Genomic DNA, 21096 nt, shown 5'->3' with positions numbered 1-21096 from the left:
GCATTTAAACATTTTTTGCTATTTTATATTAAATCATTTTTATTATAATTATATCCTCTCCCTTGGTTTTTGTAGATAACTGTATCTTATTTACATTCAATCCACAATAAAGAACTCTGTTCTCAAAAGTTTTGCAGAAGAGACGAAGGTGGCAGCCATATCATTGGTTCACCAGCTGAGGGTCCGCTTACAGGCTTTGCCTGCTGCTGACAGGTATGCTGTCAGGTCCATGTGGTCTGGCCCTTAGTTGGAGATTTATTCTGGAAGTGCAGTCCTCCCAAAGGTTGAAGGAGGTGATGTAATAGGGATTGAAGAAGTGGACATTCCATAAAGAAAAACTTGTTCTCATGTGGTTGGGAAACCAGACAAAAAGCATTACTTTTATGGTCTTTAATGAGGGATAAGGGGGCCATTCTCAGCACTTGCATCCACGGTAAACAGGGATACCACGTCTGCCGCTTAAGCATTTCAAGATGATTCTTATCATATACCAACATCCTCTTTTTTTTTTTTTTTTTTATCCTCACCCGAGGACATTTTTCCATTTTTTGTACAGATAGAGTGGGAGGGAGAGAGAGGAAGAGAGAGAGAGGAAAACATCGATGTGAAAGGGACACATCGAGTGGCTGCCACCCGAATGACCAACCAGGGCCGGGGACAAACTGCAACCGAGGTACATGCCCTTAGCGGGAACCGAACCCAGGTCTCTCCGGACCGCAGGTGGACGCTCTAACCGCTGAGCCAAACCGGCCAGGGCCCAACATCCTCTTGTGGAATCATGTTCATGTTTAAGGCAAGAAGACTGGTCATCAGTTTGCAGTTACTTGGACAGCAGAAAACAATGCTGACAGAATTTTGACTCTAGTGCCAGAGAAAAACACACATTTCTACTGTACAATGGTCTCAGGAATGGTGAAGCACCACGATCCTGTGTAGGCATTAAACATGTACATCAAAGTATTGAACAACAGACTCCGTGTCAATGTGTAGATCTCCAGTATACTGAAAGCAACAGCAATGATGAATGAGGACTTTGACGAAAAATAGAATAATAATTGGAGTAGCTGAAACAAATGGTTGCACAGAAGGTGCAACCAAATCTACAGACTTTTAATACCATTCTGAAATGTCTTAGAAGATTTTACACATTTGGAAAATTGCAGCCTTTTCAGACCTTACATGAAATGAAAGCCATCAGAATAGAATACTTACTTATAGCATATCACTATATTATTCAGCTGTTTTATCGACATGAATGCCCTTCAAAAGGATCATCCCTCCTGATTTATGATATCGTGAAGAAATCCATGGGAAAGAAATTTTCCCCACAGGACCTGGATGATGATATGATTTTTAAAATTAGCCATGAGAGTTTGCTCCTCTCTCAAAGATCTAGAACTTGCTTACCAAGTATACGGCCTTTTAAACATTGGAGACGAGCACAATTTCATTGGGCCTAATCATCGGTGTCATTTCATTATTCCAAGTTCTTCAATTTGCTTTGTCTAATGGAACAAACTGATGTCACCTTGAAAATGGTATAAGAACCTCATACCTTCAGTTTTTCTTTCCCATTCCCAAACAGTGATAGATCTCCAAGTATTGGATGTGGCCAACAGGCTAGAAATGATTCCTCAAATTTGGAAAGATAGTAAAGAACATGTTCACACTTTTTTTGCAATGACCTGAAGGAAGATATTCTGATGCTCATGGCATGGGACCAACATTCGCCAGAGCTTTGGGTGGTGGTTGCTGACTGTGCTGAAGATATCAAGTCTACTTATGAAAGTAAAGATGCCAGACAGACTGCTCCTGATTGGCCAGCCAACCCTCTGAACTGTATAGCTGTCCTCTTTTTAAGGGATGGGAGAACACAGGAAGTCTGGAAAATGTTGGGGCTTTTCAGGAAATATAAGAAGATCCCTAAAAGCCAAGTGCTGAATGAGTTTATGAACAGTGCAAATGCATCCAACAACCCTGCCCAGGCCATTGAGAGAGTGAAGCGGATGAGTGTCTGTGAGGGCCTCACCCAGAGTGTAATGGCTGACTTTGTCATCAGCCAGGAATAAAAGGAAGTCCTGGGACAGATAAATGCATTGGCCTGTGACAGCAGCAGTGATAGCGACAGTGACATCAGTGAAGGCAAATAAAAGTGAGCCAATCAAGAGCAGCTATGGCCTAGCATAAGATGTTATTTAACCATGATATGAATAAAACTAGAATATAAATTTGGTGAACTTTAAAATACAATTGATACAACACTGACTTATTTAAAGGTTAATTTTCTTATTTGATACTAACTAAACCATCCATTCAAGGTTTATCGTTTAAACAGAAGCAGCACTACCATTTTCAGTTGTTTAGATACACATTGTGAGGTGCATAGCTTCTGATTTCAGCATAAGCTCTGCAGTGTTTGCCTGACAATTTCACACTGCTGTCATCCGTATGCTCATCCTCCCCTGTTCAGAACTTTAGCTTTTGTTGGCTGATGCTATGATGCTGGTACTTCCTTATCTTAGAGAAGGTGTCTAAAGGAGGTTTTCATACAATTATCACAGTTGATTTTCACTGGGTCAATAGTATCCCATTTTCAGGGATATTTATATGTGGAAAAAACTGCACATCTTAGAATCAATTAAATGACAATGGTAGTTTAGGCTGCACAACTAGGGAGATAAAGACTGTAAAGAAATACAGAATGAATGTAAAAATAGTTTTCCAGATACTATGGATGCTTGTATTTGATTTTTTTTGTCATGATGTTTCAGTTATATGGCTATCACTCCAGGTGAGTGGACATGTAGGTCTCCCTCCCTTTGCACAAACAGACTAGGTAGGCTTTGGTATTTGTAAACTGCTTATAATTTGAGTACTGGACTTGGTCTCCAGGCTGGGTAATATGGCTCCACAGTGAGCAAGTTCTAGGGCTCTAATCTGTAGGTTACATTTGGATATTTCATAAATGCTAATAAATATACTACTCTTCCAGGTAGAGTGCGGAGATGTGCCTGCCACTCCTGAGTTAATTTGTCATCACTTGTTTAGAATTTTCTTATGTGTGACAGGCGCCCCCTAGTGATAGTGGGACTTAAATTGGCCTCCACTATAAAAGAGGCAGGGGAAATCTATTTCATATTTATTAAACAAGATGCTGAAGTTTTGTGTGTGTGAATGAAGGTGAAGGTGGAGATCTGTTCTTCATAAAAAAATCCAATATTTCACAAAATAGATGTGGTAATCAATTTTCCAAACTAATCTGACTTTTACTAGATCATCAAGGTACATGAATAGATCATTGATTTTTATCAACTCTCCAAATGTAGAGACTTGGCTGGATTATTTTAATATTGCTACTAGAATATGATATCTATAATGTACAGTTGAGAATTGAGAAACCATAATTTCAATCCAAAAAACTTTAATCTGGTAAATATATTTGATAAACTATATTCTATTTGATTAATTTAAATAGAACATTTAATGAAAACCGTGATTGCTTAAATGATACAATAAATCAGTTACTTTTAATTACCTCTACTCTCCCGACAGCTCTTGCCACTTATAACAGTCCTGTTCGTAAAAATGGGGGTTATAATTTTGACATCATCATAAATATTAATTATTATTTATAGCACTGTGTTAGGTCTTAACTGAGGAACCCAAAATAATTCTTATCCTCTATATTGCTTCCTATATAAAATAAAGTCAAATAATATATAACCGGGTCAACTGGAAAAGAAATCAAATAAAAATAAGAGAAAGTATTCACATTATTTTAAGTGTCAAAAGAACAGAAGCAATCCCATGTCTGACTCAGTGGCCTTTGAATGGAGCATTCTAAACCAACAATTTGAGAAAAGGTAAACAAAAAGCAGGTGACATGTTTAAGTAACAAGTAGGTTAAAAGATTATTGGACTATTCTCAAAGATCTTGTTTGATGTTAGAAATTCTCATGTTGCCTCCCACCTTTTTATTATCTAAACAATTTTCTAACATAAAAAACTACTTTTTCCTCTTTTGCCTACATTGGCCTTTGTCTCCTGAGTATCCTTTTAGATTCATCTACTTTCCTTCAGGTTCAAGCTGACTTCTCTAACTATAAGGCGGGTCCCTTTTGGTTCTTCCTCTTCTCTGAATTCCTAATGGCCTAATTTAGCACAATTATATCTCTTTGATGATTCCATGTACTTAAAAGGCTCTACAGAACACATGCAATCATTCATTCAAGTCACAGTTGATCCTTGAACAACACAGGGGCTCAGGACACGGGCAGTAGCCGAAAATCCTTGTATTAAGCCTTCCCTCCGCATACACGGATTCCCCATCGTATTTATTACTTTGGGTTTTTTTTGTTTGTTTGTTTTTTGGTACGTGCCCCTAGAGGGAACCGAACCCGGGATTCTCTGGTCCGAAGGCCGACGCTCCAACCGCTGAGCCAAACTGGCCAGGGCTACTTCGTTAGTGAGTAGACCCCAAAGTCCATTTTCCATCACCGTAGCTTCACGAATTCAGAGGGATAACTCGAGTATTTCCTTTGTCCTGGTGGCAAGCAGGTGCTGACGGGGTGAGGAAAACAGAACTCACGGGAAGTCTTGAAAGACGGGTAAGGTCCCAACCACCTCCTCAACCTCATCCTTCTCTACGAAACGCCCATTCTTCCCCGTCCTGTTTTCTAACATGTAACCGGGCGGATACAAGGTCACCCGTGGGAAGACGGCGTACTCCTCCGCCCGGCCCGATGCTGGGATGGAGGCGGGGAGGGTGGTAGGGAGAGGCCCAGGTGTCTGCACCGGCGCGACCCCGGAAGGGGCAAAGGGCGAGGGGGGCGGGGCGGCGCGCGCCTGCGCCGACCTGGCTCCCGCCGCCCCCCGACCTCAGCATCCCTTGGCAGGAGCCCCGCGCGCGGGCGGGAGGAGGGGCGCGCCCGCCCCCGCCCCCCCACGTGACGCCAGCCGAGGAGATTGGAGCGGCGGCGGCGGCAAAAGGCAGCAGATTGGTGCAGCGCTCAGCGCTCACGGCAGGAGCTCCTCCTCCCCGGAGAGCCTTGACTGTACCATCTCCTCCGCCCGGCTGGTCATCGCCGCCGCCGCATCCCCGCCGCCGCGGCTCCCGGAGCAGGAGCAGAGGTAGCTGGGTCGCCGCCGTTAGAGGGGACACCGGCTGCCGCTCGTTCCCTCGGCCGTCGCCTTCAGGGTCTGCCCTCCCCGGGGTCTCGGCTTTCTCCTCCCGCCGCCGCCGGCTCCCGCTTACCTCCGCGATGGGGCTCCTGGACTCAGAGCCGGGCAGTGTCCTGAACGCGGTGTCCACGGCGCTCAACGACACGGTGGAGTTCTACCGCTGGACCTGGTCCATCACAGGTAAAGCCCATCCTCGCCCGGCCCTGCGGGAGACACAAGCCCCTTGCGGCTGTTGGGATGCTGTGGACCCGAGGAGGTGCCGGGGCGCGGGGGCCGCGGTGGGGAACGGTAAGGCCTCCTCCCCGCGGCGCTCGCACGGTTTTCCTCTGAGCTTCCACCATCTCTCATCAGCTTCTCGGATGCAGGAGCTGACATATCAGATGGAGCCTGTGCTGCCGAGAGCTCGTCCCAGGAACCACCCTCGTCTATATTCCCACATCTCCAGATCTCATCTGACAGCTCTAAATTATGCACGGGATTGGTTTTAACACTTAGCAATATTCCGTATGGAGAGATGGCTGGGGAGCGGGCACTCCAATGGTAGCTTTTGGTTTCTTTGGCCTCTTGGTTGCTTTGACACAACCTGCTAACCTGCTAATATTTTGTCTAGCTCATTCATCTGTACTGTAATTTGGAAAGTACAAAGCCATTGTTTGGCCCCTTGAGCCTTGAAGAATGTTAGTTACTGAGGCATTTCAACAGCAAATAATATTTGAAGTGATTGCCTATGATGGCTTTGCGCAGTGCAGTGCAGTCAGGGGGATGGGGATGCTAAAACACCGGGAAAGAAGTCTTCAGGAAGGGGGTCTCTACAGCAGCACCTAGAGGTTGTCCTAGAAGCCTACATATATACATTTTTCTTAAGTCAGCAAACTTTTCCCTTCAGTTGTTTCTGTGTATTTGACACGACTATCAGTGGGTTGATTTATGCAGGTCTTCTAGCAGGAGCAGTTGTGATGTTACTTTTATATTTCACCATTTATTTTATCCAGTTGTTTTTGGCTTTAAGGCATTTAAAAGTTTTGAAACAAAAGATAACGCTAACAGGATTTTGGAAATGAACTTATGATTTCAATTTTTTGGTCCTTTTGCAGTACTGCACTGCATCCCAGTGGGGGGGGGGGAGGATTAGTGTATCACATTATGACTTTACCTCCCTAGAAATGAACATTTATTCCTGTAGTTTCTGTGTTTGTTGTTAGAGTAAATGGGATAGTGGTTACAGCATGAATACAGTACAATGCATGGTATATACGCTGTAGAGAAAATGTGTTGCTGGAATTATTTCTGGGTGAGACAAATGATACTTTGATGTTGAAGTAGCTTTAACTTCTTTAGAAAAGTATGTTCTTTTTCAGAAGCTCTCAAATTTGACACCGAGAAGTAAGCTATTTAATTAGCCATTGCAATTGAAAATGGTTAAAAGACAGTTTTTAAGAGTTTTTCCTTTTTAAGTCTTCTGGGTACTGTTACACTGAGTTTATGCTCTACCTACAAAAGATGGGAAAGATGTACCCTTCCCTTCATCTGTGAAGTGATTTTGGTTATTTAAACATTGCATCAGGGTTTTCCATTACACAATTGTGCAGAGCCAAACATCAGACAAGTTCTTTGACAGGTAATTGCACTTTGCATACTTTAGAGTTCAGACATTGTCAAGGTCCTCCAATCTCCATATAGCAAGAGCCACACCCAGGAGTTCTCATTCCTGTCTGTCATTCCCTTCCCACCTCTTGAGTCTAAGAGAGAACTAAGAGCAAAGATTGAATATATTTTTGTGTGATAGTTAATTCCTTATCCTTATTCCTTTTTTAAAATTTAAAAAAAATGTATGTTATGTAAAAAAAAAAAAATCACAAATGAAATAGGAAATTTTATGCAGGTGCCTTATGTGAAAGCTTGAGACTCCCAAGGGAAGACCTAAAATATTATAATATTGTGGGCTAAGAACCGAGAAGTGAGAATAGCCACTGGGACACAAGTGACCTCTCACTAGCAGGTCTGAGGAAAGGTGCCCTGGCTATCCATTTACGAAACTTGAGACTGCTTCCTTGTTTTCTGTAATTAGCTACCAGGTGTAGGTAGATGGTATTTCTTAACTAACTGAGAGGCTTAGTGGGATATAGCCTGTCAGCCTTGCTGCTGTGTAAGGAGGAATATTTTTCAGATTCAGGCAGAAGAGACCTGAAACCTGTGGTGTCCCATTTCCTTTCACTGCCTCATCCTCTTCCTTCCATGCTCTCCAGGTACCTTTTCTTTGACTCATTAACATTGATCCAATTCCAAGAGTATCTCTTCTCACTATACTATAATGAAAATCTGGATGAAGGAGTTTCAAAGTAGAAAACTAGCTAGTTAGATGAGGATGAAGAGAAAGCTGATGAGTCAGATATTTGGAAAGGTGGGGAATAAAAATGGGTGGAGGGAAAGATGGTCTTGAGAAATAGTGGTGACTGTCATGAAAGGATACAGATTATTCAGGGAGAGCAAGAAATGAGCAAGGCTCTGTGCCCTTGAGTGCTTTTATCCCCAGAACTGTAGTTATATGCTTCAGTCTTTCTTTTTTATTATTTAATTGAATATTTCCACTGAGGTTTCTACCTAAGTGCATATAACCTATATCCACTTTGGACTGTTTATAACAGGAATAGTTCCAGATTTGTAGAATATATTTGGTGATCCAAAATATTTTTATCCCAGGGCAAACAGTTTCTGCAAAAACACTATTTTGAGCTATTTTATCAAATGGTACTATTTAATAAACCATGTATATGTAAAACTTGGCTTTTAAACAGCACATATCTAGCAAATACAGCATATAGCCCATAGTGTATTAATACAAAAAATGTTACTTTTACTATATCATTGTCAATTTGTACATTGAATTAAAACTTTGAAAGAGTTGTACTTTTAGCCCTGGCTGGTTTGGCTCAGCGGTTAGAGCATCGGCCTGCAGTCCAGAGAGACCCAGGTTCGGTTCCCGCTAAGGGCATGTACTTCGGTTGCAGTTTGTCCCCGGCCCTGGTTGGGTTGTGCAGGTGGCAGCTCGATGTGTACCTATAACATCGATGTCTCTCTCTCTCTCTCTCTCTCTCTCTCTCTCTGAACAGCAACAACAAAAAAATGAAAAAATGTCCTCGGGTGAGGATAAAAAAAAAAAAAGAAAGAGTTGTACTTTTAGAAAAACAAGAACTTTTTCCACTTTCCTACTTAATATTTTTAGATATTTTAAACAAGTAAACCAATTTTGGTTTATATTATCTAGGAAAGTATAGATTGATGTGGGACTTTGTGCCAGGTTGTAGTATGAGAGTAGGTAGGTACTCTGATATCATTGTGTTTATTTTTTTCTTCTATTCTTTTACTTTATGAGTATATTAAAATTATTAGGACTGGTATCCTAGACTCAAAGTGAATATGTAATCAAGATATGTAAACTGACTGGCCAGTGTGCCTCAGTGGATTGAGCATCGCCCCATGGACTGAGAGGCTCCGGTTTGATTCCCAGTCAGGGCACATGCCCAGGTTGCAGGCTCCATCCCTAGTGGGGGGCATTCAGGAGGCAGCCAATTGATGTTTCTCTCTCACATCAATGTTTCTATCTCTCTCTCTCTCTCAAAAAAATTAATAAAAACATATTTATTTATTTATTTTTATTTTATTTTTGTAAGTATTACAGATGTCCCCTTTTCTTCCCCTTTAACTCCCTCCTTCCCACTCCCACCCCCCTCCTGCCTTCCCCAGCATAGTGTCTGTGTAGATTGGCTGTGCATATATGCATATACGTTCTTTGGTTTATCTCCCTTCCCTCTCCTCCCACCCCTGTCCCTCTGAGATTTGTCAGTCTGTTAGGGAACACCCCTACTTACATGATTCCAGGATCTCTTTTGGTCAATAGCTTATTTTGTTCCTTATGTTCCAGAAATAAGATCATGTGGTACTTGTCTTTCTCTGACTGGCTTATTTTGCTTAGCATGATACTCTCCAGGTCCCTCCATGTTGTCTCAAAGGGTGAAAGATCTCTCTTTCTTACAGCTGCATAGTACTCCATTGTGTAAATTTACCATAGTTTTTTTACCCACTCATCTACTGATGGGTGTTTAGGCTGTTTCCAGATCTTAGCTATTGTAAATAGTGCTGCTATGAACATAGGGTTGCATGTATTCTTCTTGATTGGTGTTTCGGACTTCTTAGGATATATTTCAAGAAGAGGGATCACTGGGTCAAATGGAAGTTCCATTTTTAATTTTTTGAGGAAACACCAAATTGTTTTTCATAATAAACATATTAAAAAAAAAGGAGATGTAAACTGATAAATCTAAATATTCCCCGATATGTAAGTACCCAAGTTATCTACATTATTCATTGTGTTCATTTATTATTTTAACAAATGTTTATTGGTAACCTTTTGTGTAATTGACATTAGGATAAAAACATCTGGAGAGTTAATAGCCAGATTTCCCACAATGAGGCCAATTGTCTCCTGAACCACCACATTTCATTTTGATCCCATATTTTTAAACAACCATTGTTCATTGAGTGTGTATGCACATGCATGTTTGTGTGTGTGTGTGTGTGTGTGCGCGCATGTGTGTGTTTGGCATTGCTCCCTGTTTGCAGTTATAGTACCCAACATTTTGGTGAAAAATGTGTGTCTACTTGGGAGTTGAAATTAGAGCATAAAAGGCCACCCTTACTGGGTCCTTAAATTCCATTTGGAGGGGCTGGAAGGGAGAGGGGGATGAATGGTACAGGATGAGGAAGAATGATGGTGGAGTTTAGAAGCTAAGCTTAAATAATCATTCATTCTTTTCACATGACTTGCTATGTGCAGGCACAGTACTGGGCTCTAAGGAGAGAATGAGAACACTTGGTCATTGTCCCCCATGCAGCTTATGAAGTCTGCAGGGTCAAGGCCATGGTCTGTGATCTGTCAGTCAGGCCCAGCTGGGGCCTAGAGAAGGTCAGAAAAGTCCTTCTCTATTCTCTCTCCTTCCTTCCTTCCTTCCTTCCTTCCTTCCTTCCTTCCTCCCTCCCTCCCTCCCTCCCTCCCTCCCTCCCTCCCTCCCTCCCTCCCTCCCTTCCTTCCTTCCTTCCTTCCTTCCTTCCTTTTCCTCACCCGAGGGCATTTTTGCATTTATCTTCATATAGAGCAGGAGAGAGAGGCAGGGGTGAGAGACAGAAAGAGAGAGATGTGAGAGGGACACGTCGAGTGGTTGCCACCCACATGACCCCAACCTGGGCCGGGGACAAACTGCAACCAAGGTACGTGCCCTTAGCGGGAACCGAACCCAGGACTCTGTGGTCCGCAGGCCAGCCCTCTAACTGCTGAGCCAAACAGGCCAGGGCCCTTCTCTATTCTTTTCATCTCTACTTCTGTATTGAAGCTGTATTGAAGACTTGAGTTATGACAAGAATATTAAAGCTCTATTTCAGAATGTTTCATCATGTGAAGTTGATGTGGATACTGTTGGAGAGTACTTGGAAACTGGCAGTGTGCTTAAGAGCTCGTGAGTCATCCGGTTTGCTGAAACTGGGGGCTTGTTGGAGGGGACCTTTAACTCAACTCGAATAAGCTGGGCTAAAAGCAGGTCTGTCCTAGAGATTGCTAGACCCCAGAGAAGCGTGTGTCTTAAACACTGTACAGTATATTTGTATTAGAACTATCATCACAGCTAATGAAACATTTTTTATTGAGGTTATTGTCTAAAGCAGCTTTGTTTGTTTGTTTGGGTTAGTCTGGGAACCAGTCACCATTTTCAGTGTTACTCAAGAAAAGGCATTCCAAGTTCTAGGCAGCTAATTAAAGACAAATAAGTGTAACATTTCGAGTTCCTAACAGGAACTCTCCCTTGGTTAATGTTTTCCATGAGGTTCTAGAGTTAGCCTTCTCTGATAACTTTTCTAAAGCTTTTAAGAGGTCCATACCATATAAGGGTTTTCTGGTTTTTTTTTTTTTGTTTATTTGGTTGGTTGGTTCTTGTTTTTTTCCTTCACCTCAGTGATTTTTGGTAGCAAACTCCAGAACTTTAATAGCTGATGCTCTTGTTCACTTCCCCAACATCATGTAGCAGAAATCCTATCACAGATGGAATTCCAAGAGGGTAAAACAGTGCAGAATCTAAAACTGGTATCAGGACAGTTTTATACAGTTAGTTTCTTTGGCTTAGGGAGAAAAGGTTTTAAGAAATTACATAGATAATTATCTCATACAGTTACTTTTTTTTTTATCCTCATCCAATGACATTTCTGCATTTATTTTCAGATAGAGTGGGAGGTAGAGAGAGAGAGAGAAACATCGATGTGAGAGAGACACATCAACTGGTTGCCACCTACACAACCACAGCTGGGGCCAGGGACGAACTGAAACCGAGGTATGTGCCCTTAGTGGGAACCGAACCCGGGACTCTCTGGTCCGCGGGCCAATGCTCTAACCGCTGAGCTAAACTGGCCAGGGCTATCACACAATTTTTTTGTGATCTTAAGAGCCACATATAAGTTGGTTACCTTTAAAAAAATTTTTTCTTTATTGATTGTTAGAGAGAGAGAGGAAGGGAAGAGGGAGAGAGAGAAACATCAATGAGAGAAAACATCGACTAGCCGCCTCCTGCATTCCCCCTACTGGGAATTGGGCCCACAACCTGGGCATGTGCCCTGACCAGGAATTGAATCACTGTCCTCTTGGTGCATGGGTCCACGCTCAACCAGTGAGCCACACCAGCTGGGCAGTTGGTCACCCTTTTAAAATTCATTTTGCTTTAAGTCATATGATATTGTTATTAGTGAATGATTTATTATTTGTTAACATAAGTATTATTTGGGATTTGAATCATTTATTATTTTGAGTCACTTATTTTGAATTAAACATGTATTATTAGCACATAGAAACAGCTATGTAACACAATTTGTCTTTTCTCATTTTAGTTGTCTCTTTTTCTTTTCATTATCAGGACATTACTCCTTAAGAAGTCAAGGTGCTATTATTTTATTTTCCTTGGAATGAGAATGTATTAGAATATATTTTTAAAAATCACATGGGTTTGTGCTTTTAGAAAAGAGAAGGAATGAAATACCTGGCCTTTCAAAACCTGTTTCCAAATTTTCTTTCTAACCTGGTCAGTTAGCATTTCCCTGCCCACAGACCTGCAGCTGTAGCCAGCTTTCACCCTTGAATAAAATTTGTGCATGTCCAATTGCCCTTCCCCAGTCTACCTCTATAGATGGCCTTTTTCCAGAACCCAGCACAGTTTCCCTCCTTTATAAAGCCTTTCTTGGTCATGGTACCCTGGAACTTTCATTGCTCATGTGTTTCTGTTGCCTTTAGCAATTACCCATATACTTTCTCATACCATTTTTTCTGTGATTGTATTATCTTGAATTGTTTAAACCATTATTATTTACCCTTTCACTTTGTCCCCCCCATCAACACTAAGGAGTGATTAATGTTGGTTTCATATATATTGAGAAGATGACCCCCTTAGTCTAGCATAATTTCAAATAATGAAATATTCTGGTTGTTTAACATTAATAAGGTTTTGGATCACACTAAATTACAGAAAACATTTTTAAATGATTTTGATCATAAGTTAGTCATAAATTCAGTTAATGTTGACCATATTTAATGAAGGAATCATTTATTAGCACAAAACTGTTACTTTCAAGAGATATAAAGTCAGATGTAATTCCTTCCTCTCCGTTGTCTGTGCAGAGTTGTGAAGTGCGTGGAAGTGAGGAGGGCAGCATGGAGTAGAGAATGGAAAGAACACTGCACTGGGATTTAGATGACCTAGGCGTTAGTCCTGGCTCTCCTGCTAGTTAGCTTTGAGAGTCAGGGCAAGTCCATTTGCTTTTCCAATCTCAAATTTTCATCTGTAAATAGAAAGAGTTGAATTAGGTAATCTCTAAGGTCTCACACAGCTCTAAAATTCTGGATATAGATGAAACTTTTTATTTTATTATTATTATTTGTTGTTGTTGTTGTTAATCCTCAACTGAGGATACTTTTCCATTGATTTGTTTAGATAGAGTAGAAGGGAGGGAGAGAGAGAAACATTGATATGAGAGATACACATCAATTGGTTGCCTCCCTCATGACCCTGACCAGGGCTGGGGATCAAACCTGTAACTCAGTTACGTGCTCTTGACCGGGAATCAAACCCACAACTCTTCCGTACAAGGTCTGACGCTCTAACTGCTGAGCCAAACTGGCCTGGGCAATGCAGCTTTTAAAAAATTTCTTAAATACATAAAGCAATTTCAGATAAACATACATTGATCAACAATTAAAAAACCCCATCCTATGAAACAATATTTTCCAACAAAACAGTTATCAGTATTGCCCAAATAGTAAAAGCCATAAGATATAAGTAAAGGAATAAAAAAACTAAGGGACATGGTATTTAAGCACATGCTTTGACATAGCACTGTTATAGCACATAGTACTCTTGTAATACTGTATGTATTTAATTATCTAGATATTCCTTGAATAACCAAGAGTTAACTATTTTGTCAAAAGTAATAGTAATAACAGTAAAGAATAAGTTAATTATACAATGTGTATATATAATGTATGCAATTATACATTCATTTATTATGTAATATGCAACTGCTGAGGATGGCTTGTTACATGGTCTTGGGCAAGTTATTCATGATTCTGTGGGTCTCATATTTCTACCTGTACCGTGAGATGCTCGAAACTACATGATCTCTTAAGACCACTTTATTGAATCTTCATAGTATCTCCTAAAGCAATGGCTTCTGTAATTGAAACTTAATCTTTATATCTTTTCTATAAAAATGCAAACTTTTATCATACATCATTACAAAAGATTTCCAATTATAGGCACTTTGTCTTTGAGCATTTCTAATTTAAATTTGGAAGTGTGGCTTAACATTTTTGTAAAATTGCTAAAAATATGTAGGTGTTAGAGTACAAGGAGAACAAAAGAAACTAAATGGCTTTGATGTGAATATGTTCCTTAACTAAAAGGTTTATTTAAAAAATTCTTTCTTTTGTCATATATTTTTCTTCATGGAATATTATCATTCTTAAACAAACAGCTCAATATATTTTATTTGTATTCCATTTTAATTAGAAGATAAGTCTTGGAATTTGAAATGCAAATGCATTAATCCACTGAAAGAATCAGTTACTAACCATTAGATATGAGTAAACATAAAGGCATTTGTGATTTTGAACTGGAATAGTACAAAGAGTAAGCTTCTCTGTTTTCACTTTTGTTTGTTTGTTAAATGAAAACTTAGGCACAAAATAGGTATTAAAGAATTTCACATATTTTTACATGTCTGTGTTCATAGCAGCATTATTCATGGTAGCCAGGAGGTGAAATCAACCCAGGTGTCCAGTGATGGATAGATGGGTAAACAAGATGTGGTACAATAGAATATTATTATTCAGACTTAAAAGGAAGGAAGTTCTGACACGTGCTACAACATAAATGAACCTTGAGGATATTATGCAAAGTGAAATAAGCCAGGCACAAAAAGACAAATACTGTATGATACACGTCTATGAGGTCTTTACAGTAGTCAAATTCATGGAAAGTGAAAGTTGACTGGGGGTAGCCAGGGGCTTGGCGGATGGGAGGTGGGGGATAGGAGGAGATAGCGAGTGGTTTAATGGGTACAGAGTTTCAGCTTTGCAAGAAGAAAAAGTTCTGGAGATAGGTTGCACAACAATGTGAATATACTTAACACGATTGAACTATACACTTAAAAATGACTAAGGTGTTAAATTATGTGTGATCTTTTAAACCAGTTAAAACAAATTTAACATATTATATAATTAATATGATAGCACCTCTTGAAATTATCTTTATTCAGGGTTCGGTGATAAATCAGTTGATTATTTTATTTTTTCAGCTTATAAAAAAAAAAAAAGGCTTTATAAAAGAGCGTGCATAGCTGTTGCTTTAAGTTCCAAGGGTTAGAAAGTAGTAGATAGCAAGGAGACAACCTTGGCTTTGTATTTTGCTTTCCAGTTGTACCAAGAACTTCACAACAACCCTGGGAAATAGGCCCAGCAGGCATTGTTATTTCCATATGTGTAGAAGTCCCTGGGAGTCATAGAAGCTAAATAACTTGTGAATGAACACTATTTTGGAAATGGGTTCCAATAGGTCATTTTGTCCATCCGTCATAGTAACCAAGCAGGAAAGCAATAATCAGCCCTCTGACCTATCTATGTATCTTCTCTTATTTTACCTTTCTTTTTTTTAAATCCTCACCCAAGGATATATTTTTTATTGATTTGAGAAGGAGAGAGAGGGAGTGTTAACATTGATTGGTTGACTTCTATACACTCCCCAACCAGTGATCAAACCCAAAACCTAGGTATTACCCTGAGTGGGAATCAAACCCGCAACCTTTTGGTATATGGGATGATGCTTTAACCAACTGAAACACCCAGCCAGGGCTATTTTATCTTATCTTAACTGCTATCTCATCTACTTAGTATCACTATTTAGAATACTAAATCTGAGCAAAGTCCTCATACCACCAGAGATGATCTAAAGAAAGATATCTGAAATGCTCAAACGGACTGTAAAGGTTGTCGTATGAGATTAAATTAAAAAGCGATATTTATTCTATAAACATGTATTTATACCATATATAAATATGTAGTATAATTTACATATAAAATATGAGAAAGTGATATTTAGCTTGAGAAGATGAATTTGATGGTATAGCTAGGAACTTAAGAAAGTATATCAAAGAGAATTATGAAAATGTATGCCAAATTTCATAATACAAGAACTGGAAATGATCTCTAATTAGTGAAAAGGCATACATTCAGGATGGACAGTATTTTACCCAGTGGATATTCAGCTTATTAGAACTGTTAGCAAGAGAAGATTTTGACCAAAGTACCCATTGAAACTCACATACACACTTGATTGTATCTTCAGTCTTTTTTTTTGCTAGAGGGAAACACCATTTTAATTTTCTTAAAGTCTATGGTCATTGGCAGCATGAAGGGGGATATTTGGACTCTGAACAGGGAGGAAATTTCATGAAATTTTTTTTTCTGAAAAGCTCAACAAAATGTGAAAACTGAGTGAGAAGGAAACTATTTATTTGCATTCTATCTTTCCTCCCAGGATATAGGGTATTATTCTTTTGTATCAGGGGTGTGTGTGTGTGTGTGTGTGTGTGTGTGTTTTTCCCTAGACCTCTTCTTTTACCACATCTCCCCCCACCCGAGCACTGTTCCCCTTTCCCTATGAACTGGCTTTTATGAATATGTCATTTTTAAAAAATTTAAATATATTGGGGTAGCATTGGTTAATAACAGAGTTTCAAGTGTACAATTCTATAATATATCATCTATAGATTGTATTCCGTGCTCACCACCCAAAATCTAATCTTCATCCTCCCCTTCCCTTCTCTTCTTGTCTTTTTTTTTTAAGCCACGAATTTAGATATCATGTGCACATGGTGAAACTCACTGCTATTTATTGAGCCTCTAGTATAGGACCATATGGACTATAGAATGCTGCAGTATGATTTTATATACCTTATCTTATTTAATGTTCATAGAATCTCTATAAAGTAGGTAGTATTTAATTATCCTATGATGAAGAAATAGACTTAAAGCTGGAAAGTAACAGAGCTGTGATGGAATCTCCTCCTTCACATGTAAATGCCCTTTTCATGGTGCAGTACAACCTTCCTCTTCATCCAACAGATACTGTTTTATTGCCCAGTGATAATAGTGAACATTTATTGGATACTTACTGAGTGCCAGGCACTGTGCCCAATGCTTTATATATATTATCACATTTAATTCTCATTTTCCTTTGACCTAGGTACTATTATCCCCATTTTCCAAGTGAGTAAACCGATTTTCCCTGGATTATCTATCTAGTACCTACTGCCCCAAATTAAACCTCAGAGTAATCAGTCGTCAGTTTGAATCACATATTAATTCACCCACCTCATCTATGTTATTGTCTTTTCTCCTTTGCAGTCTCCAAATGCATCCTTATTTATCTGCTCTCCAGTAGGAAATCCTATCATTTTTCTCATTTTCTACTCTTAGTATAATTCCTGTTTAGTCAAACTTGGAACCAACATTCTTTTTCCCTCTGTTATTTTTTTTTTAACTCCTCCCTTTTTGTTTTAGACTCTTCAGTGACTATTATTATACAACCAAGTTACATAAAACATTTTTGCCAATCCTGCGCTGGACTACTCTCAGGCTATTTGTTCCCGCACACGTTCAGATACCACAGTTTTCCCTTGCCTTGCTGGTGAAGGTCTCCATTCTTTTCTGTCAGCTCATCACACTCTGACCTCTGTCATTTTGTCACCCAGTTTCTGCCTGGTCCACCTCTACATTCTGCCAAAGCTGCCCTTTCCTTACACCCAGGTGCTCTTCCAAGCTCAAACCATCATCCTCTTTCCTGTGTATCAAGAGGGTTAAAACAGAAATGTTCCTACTCATCATCCTGACTCAATTGGAAACTGATCTGACTCTCATTCACCCACCACTTTGAGAATCTGTATTTTTTCTAGAGTATCTCAGGTTGTTTCCTGCCCCATTGTATCGAGTTATGTGGAGACTCTTTCTCCTTGAGTTCTGCCTTTGTCCCCTCACTTATACCCAAGCTCTTACTTGACTTGGAGACTATATTAAGTATCATATTTAAATTAGAACCAAGAAGAGGCCTTATGGTGTTATTTAGTTTATTCCTGTCATAGAGATAAGATCTTTTTCAAACTCTTCTTGACAAGAGTTATTTACATTTTTAATTAAAATTTTATTTTATAAAGGGTTGAGACTGCTTATATACTAGGTATTGTTATAGAAAAACATCAAGGAATACGGGCCCTCATGCAATTTCCAGTAAATGGAGGAAGACATGACTACCTCCTTAAGAAAAAGACTGCAGTTGGCCTTTGAGATGCTTTTAGTGCACAGTGTGACATTTAGTAACCATTATTTTTGTGTAGGCAGTAAAGGCAAATGGATTTGTAACAGTATCTCTTACATATTAGTGATTAGTAGCCAGGTGTAAAAACATAGTGTTGATTTGCCACTATTGGTTCTCACTTATTAAAGGAGGATGAAAAGTTTTAGAGAATAATGTGTTATATATTCTTCTTGATGTCTTCAATATGCTCCTGAAGCTACTCAGTATCTCTAGTTGGTTGTCAGACTTGTGTTTTACTTTTATTTACGGTAGGTGAAATAAACGTAGATGTTAGAAGAGCAAGAAGTGGCTGATTTACGCAGGTAGATTCTAGGAAAAATCAAGCTTTTATGACTTGGTTATATATTATATAAAGTAGGCCCACATTTCTGAGCAGATTAGAGCAGTTCTTCTTAGACTCTAATATGTAAATCAATTGGGAATCATATTAAAATACAGCTTCTGGCTTAGTAGTTCTGGGATGAGACCTGAGATTCTGCCAGTAAGCTTCCAGGAGTTGCTTTTCTGCTGGTGTGTGGACCACACTTTGAATAGCAAGGGAATGGCGTATTCCTAATTTCTTTGATAATCTACTACTCTGTACTACTATGGAAAAAGAATTAAAAAATGTTCTTCAGCTACTGATTTTTTTTTTTCTTTTTAAACTTACCTTAATTGTTGAATGTATTACAGGTATACATTTTTTCTCCTTTCCCCCCATTTACCCCCTCCCGTATAGCAACCAATTCAAAGCTCTCTGTATCTGTGAGTCTGTTTCTGTTCTGCTTCTTTATTTGGTTTGTAGATTCAGTTGTTGATAGATATGTATTTATTGCCATTTTATTGCTCATATTTTTCTTCTATTTAAAGAAGATCTGTCAACATCTCATATAATACTGGTTTGGTGGTGATGAATTCCTTCAGCTTTGTGTGTGTGTGTGTGAGAAATTCTTTACAGGTCTATTGATTTTAAATGATAGTTTTGCAGGATAGAGTGATCTTGGTTTTGGGTGTTGCTTCTCATCACTTTGAGTATCTCTTGCCACTCCCTCTGGCCTGCAAAGTTTCTTTTGAGAAATCATCAGCTATTGATTTTAAAATATACTCAAGAAAACCAAACAATGGCATGGATTTTTATAGAACATTCTGTTGTTTTCTTTACCCCAACAGGGACTGGATATCTTTTAGAGCCATATTGATGAATAACTGTTGCTCATTTTACCTGAATCTAAAGGGCAGTTTAGAAATGTCCTGATCCAACTGGTTTCTCTGTCTCGTGACATATCCCCTTTAGTCCGTCTCCCCCGCCTCCACCATGATCTATTAAAAGCCAAGTGTTATCTCCTATTTTTAACCAATTAAGTATCTCCCCATTACCTATAGAATAAATTCCAGCCTCTTCAGCATAGCTTGTAAGACTCTCCCAGGTCTGATCTGACCTATAAATCTTCAGTAATTGCCTGCCATCTTCCTTACATATATCCCCTACTTCAGGCCTGCGTAGTTGCTAAAATAAGTGTTTTGTTTTTTTACTTTAAGACTATTTATACATATGGTTTTCTCTGCAAGAAGATCTCCCTTTGCCCGACAAATTCCTCTTTAGTTCTTCAAGAAACAATTCAAATGTTTGTTCTTGAAGTTCCCCTTGTCTCCTCTCTCCTGTCCTAACATTATTCTTAAGACTGTCCTCTGAGATTGTACTCCTTATCCTGCACAGCAACTGATTTTTCATGTCTGTCTTCTCCTCCAATAGATAATGAGTTTTTAGAGGTCAGGGACCAAATTACCTCCCCTAAATCACTTAGGTCAGAAGAAGTGGAGAGTCTGACTTGAAAGTCTGTTCTGTCTACTGTGCTATGGGCTTTTAAGATGCAAATCAGGTGAGGAATAAAAGCCTATTGGTGGATCATGCACACAGACCACAGTATGATGATTGCCAGAGGGAAGGGAAGTGGTGAGGGCAGGTGGAAGAGGATAAATGAGAGATAAATGGTGATGGAAGTAGACTAGACTTTGGGTGGTGAGCACACAATGCAGTGTGCAGATGATGTACTATAGAATTGTATACTTCAAACCTGTAACATTTTATTGACGAATGTAACCCTAATAAATTCAATAAAAAACAACACCACACACCTATTGGTGGAGTGTGTTCAAGAAAAGCCCCACATTAGATGGATGATTTTCTCATTTTTTATAAGGGTATAATTTACGCATAATAAAATTAACTCTAATTATTAGTGAATAGTTTGTGACTTTTGACAAATACAGTTGTATAAACAATACATGGCCTTTAATACAGATAAAATTATATGATTGCTGACCAAACTAACGTTTGTAAATAAATCAGTCCCACTTGGCGTGAGCTTTGTGAAACACAATGTTTTAAATAGGGACTATTTCCCAAGAAAAAGTTAACCCTAAAGGGTCTGGAAGGGTTAAAGGTAATGTGTCTTGGTAATTTTTTTTTTTTTTTTGTAAGTTTTTAAAATTGATTTTAGAGAGGGGTGAGAGAGAGAGAGAGAGAGAGAGAGAGAGAGAGAGAAACATTGATGTGAGAGAAACATTGGTTGGCTGCCTTCCATATACACCCTGACTGGGGATTGAACCTGAAACCTGAGTACATGCCCTGACCAGGAATTGAACCTACCACCTTTTGGTATACAGGACAGTGCTCCAACCCACTAAGCCACACCACCCAGGGTGTGTCTTGGTAATTCTTTTTATTCAAATAAAGTCTCTTGCTCCTGAGCTAGATTTGCTTTATTTAATATTTAGCTTTAGGTTTGCTTAAATTTTCTTTAAACTTGAATAGGGGACTCATTAGCATAAAAGACAGTTCTTTCTACAAACTAAAAGAAAGACCCAGTAGTTAGAATTTTCTGGATGTAGGTGTAATTTGGCTCCCTAAAACTTCCCATTGGTTCTAATTCTACTCTCTGAAAATGGAGATTAAGTCTAGTCTTTCTTTGGGTCCTTT

At 39.3% G+C, this 21096-nt stretch overlaps 1 protein-coding gene and 1 pseudogene across 1 annotated transcript in view; both read left to right on the top strand.

Moving 5' to 3' along the window:
* Positions 1-393: 393 nt before the first annotated feature.
* Positions 394-2150, top strand: LOC118620711 (annotated as a pseudogene).
* Positions 2151-4998: 2848 nt separating this feature from the next.
* Positions 4999-21096, top strand: part of ELOVL4 (ELOVL fatty acid elongase 4) — a 32425-nt gene continuing 16327 nt past the window's right edge. The window contains exon 1 of the mRNA XM_036249425.1: positions 4999-5361. Coding sequence (XP_036105318.1) covers positions 5262-5361 — 100 coding nt within the window. The 5' untranslated portion in view covers positions 4999-5261. The remainder of the gene's footprint in view (positions 5362-21096) is intronic.

Source organism: Molossus molossus, unplaced genomic scaffold, assembly GCF_014108415.1.
Source record: "Molossus molossus isolate mMolMol1 unplaced genomic scaffold, mMolMol1.p scaffold_m16_p_8, whole genome shotgun sequence".
NCBI classification, from domain to species: domain Eukaryota; kingdom Metazoa; phylum Chordata; class Mammalia; order Chiroptera; family Molossidae; genus Molossus; species Molossus molossus.
This window is presented reverse-complemented; position numbering and strand designations above follow the sequence as displayed.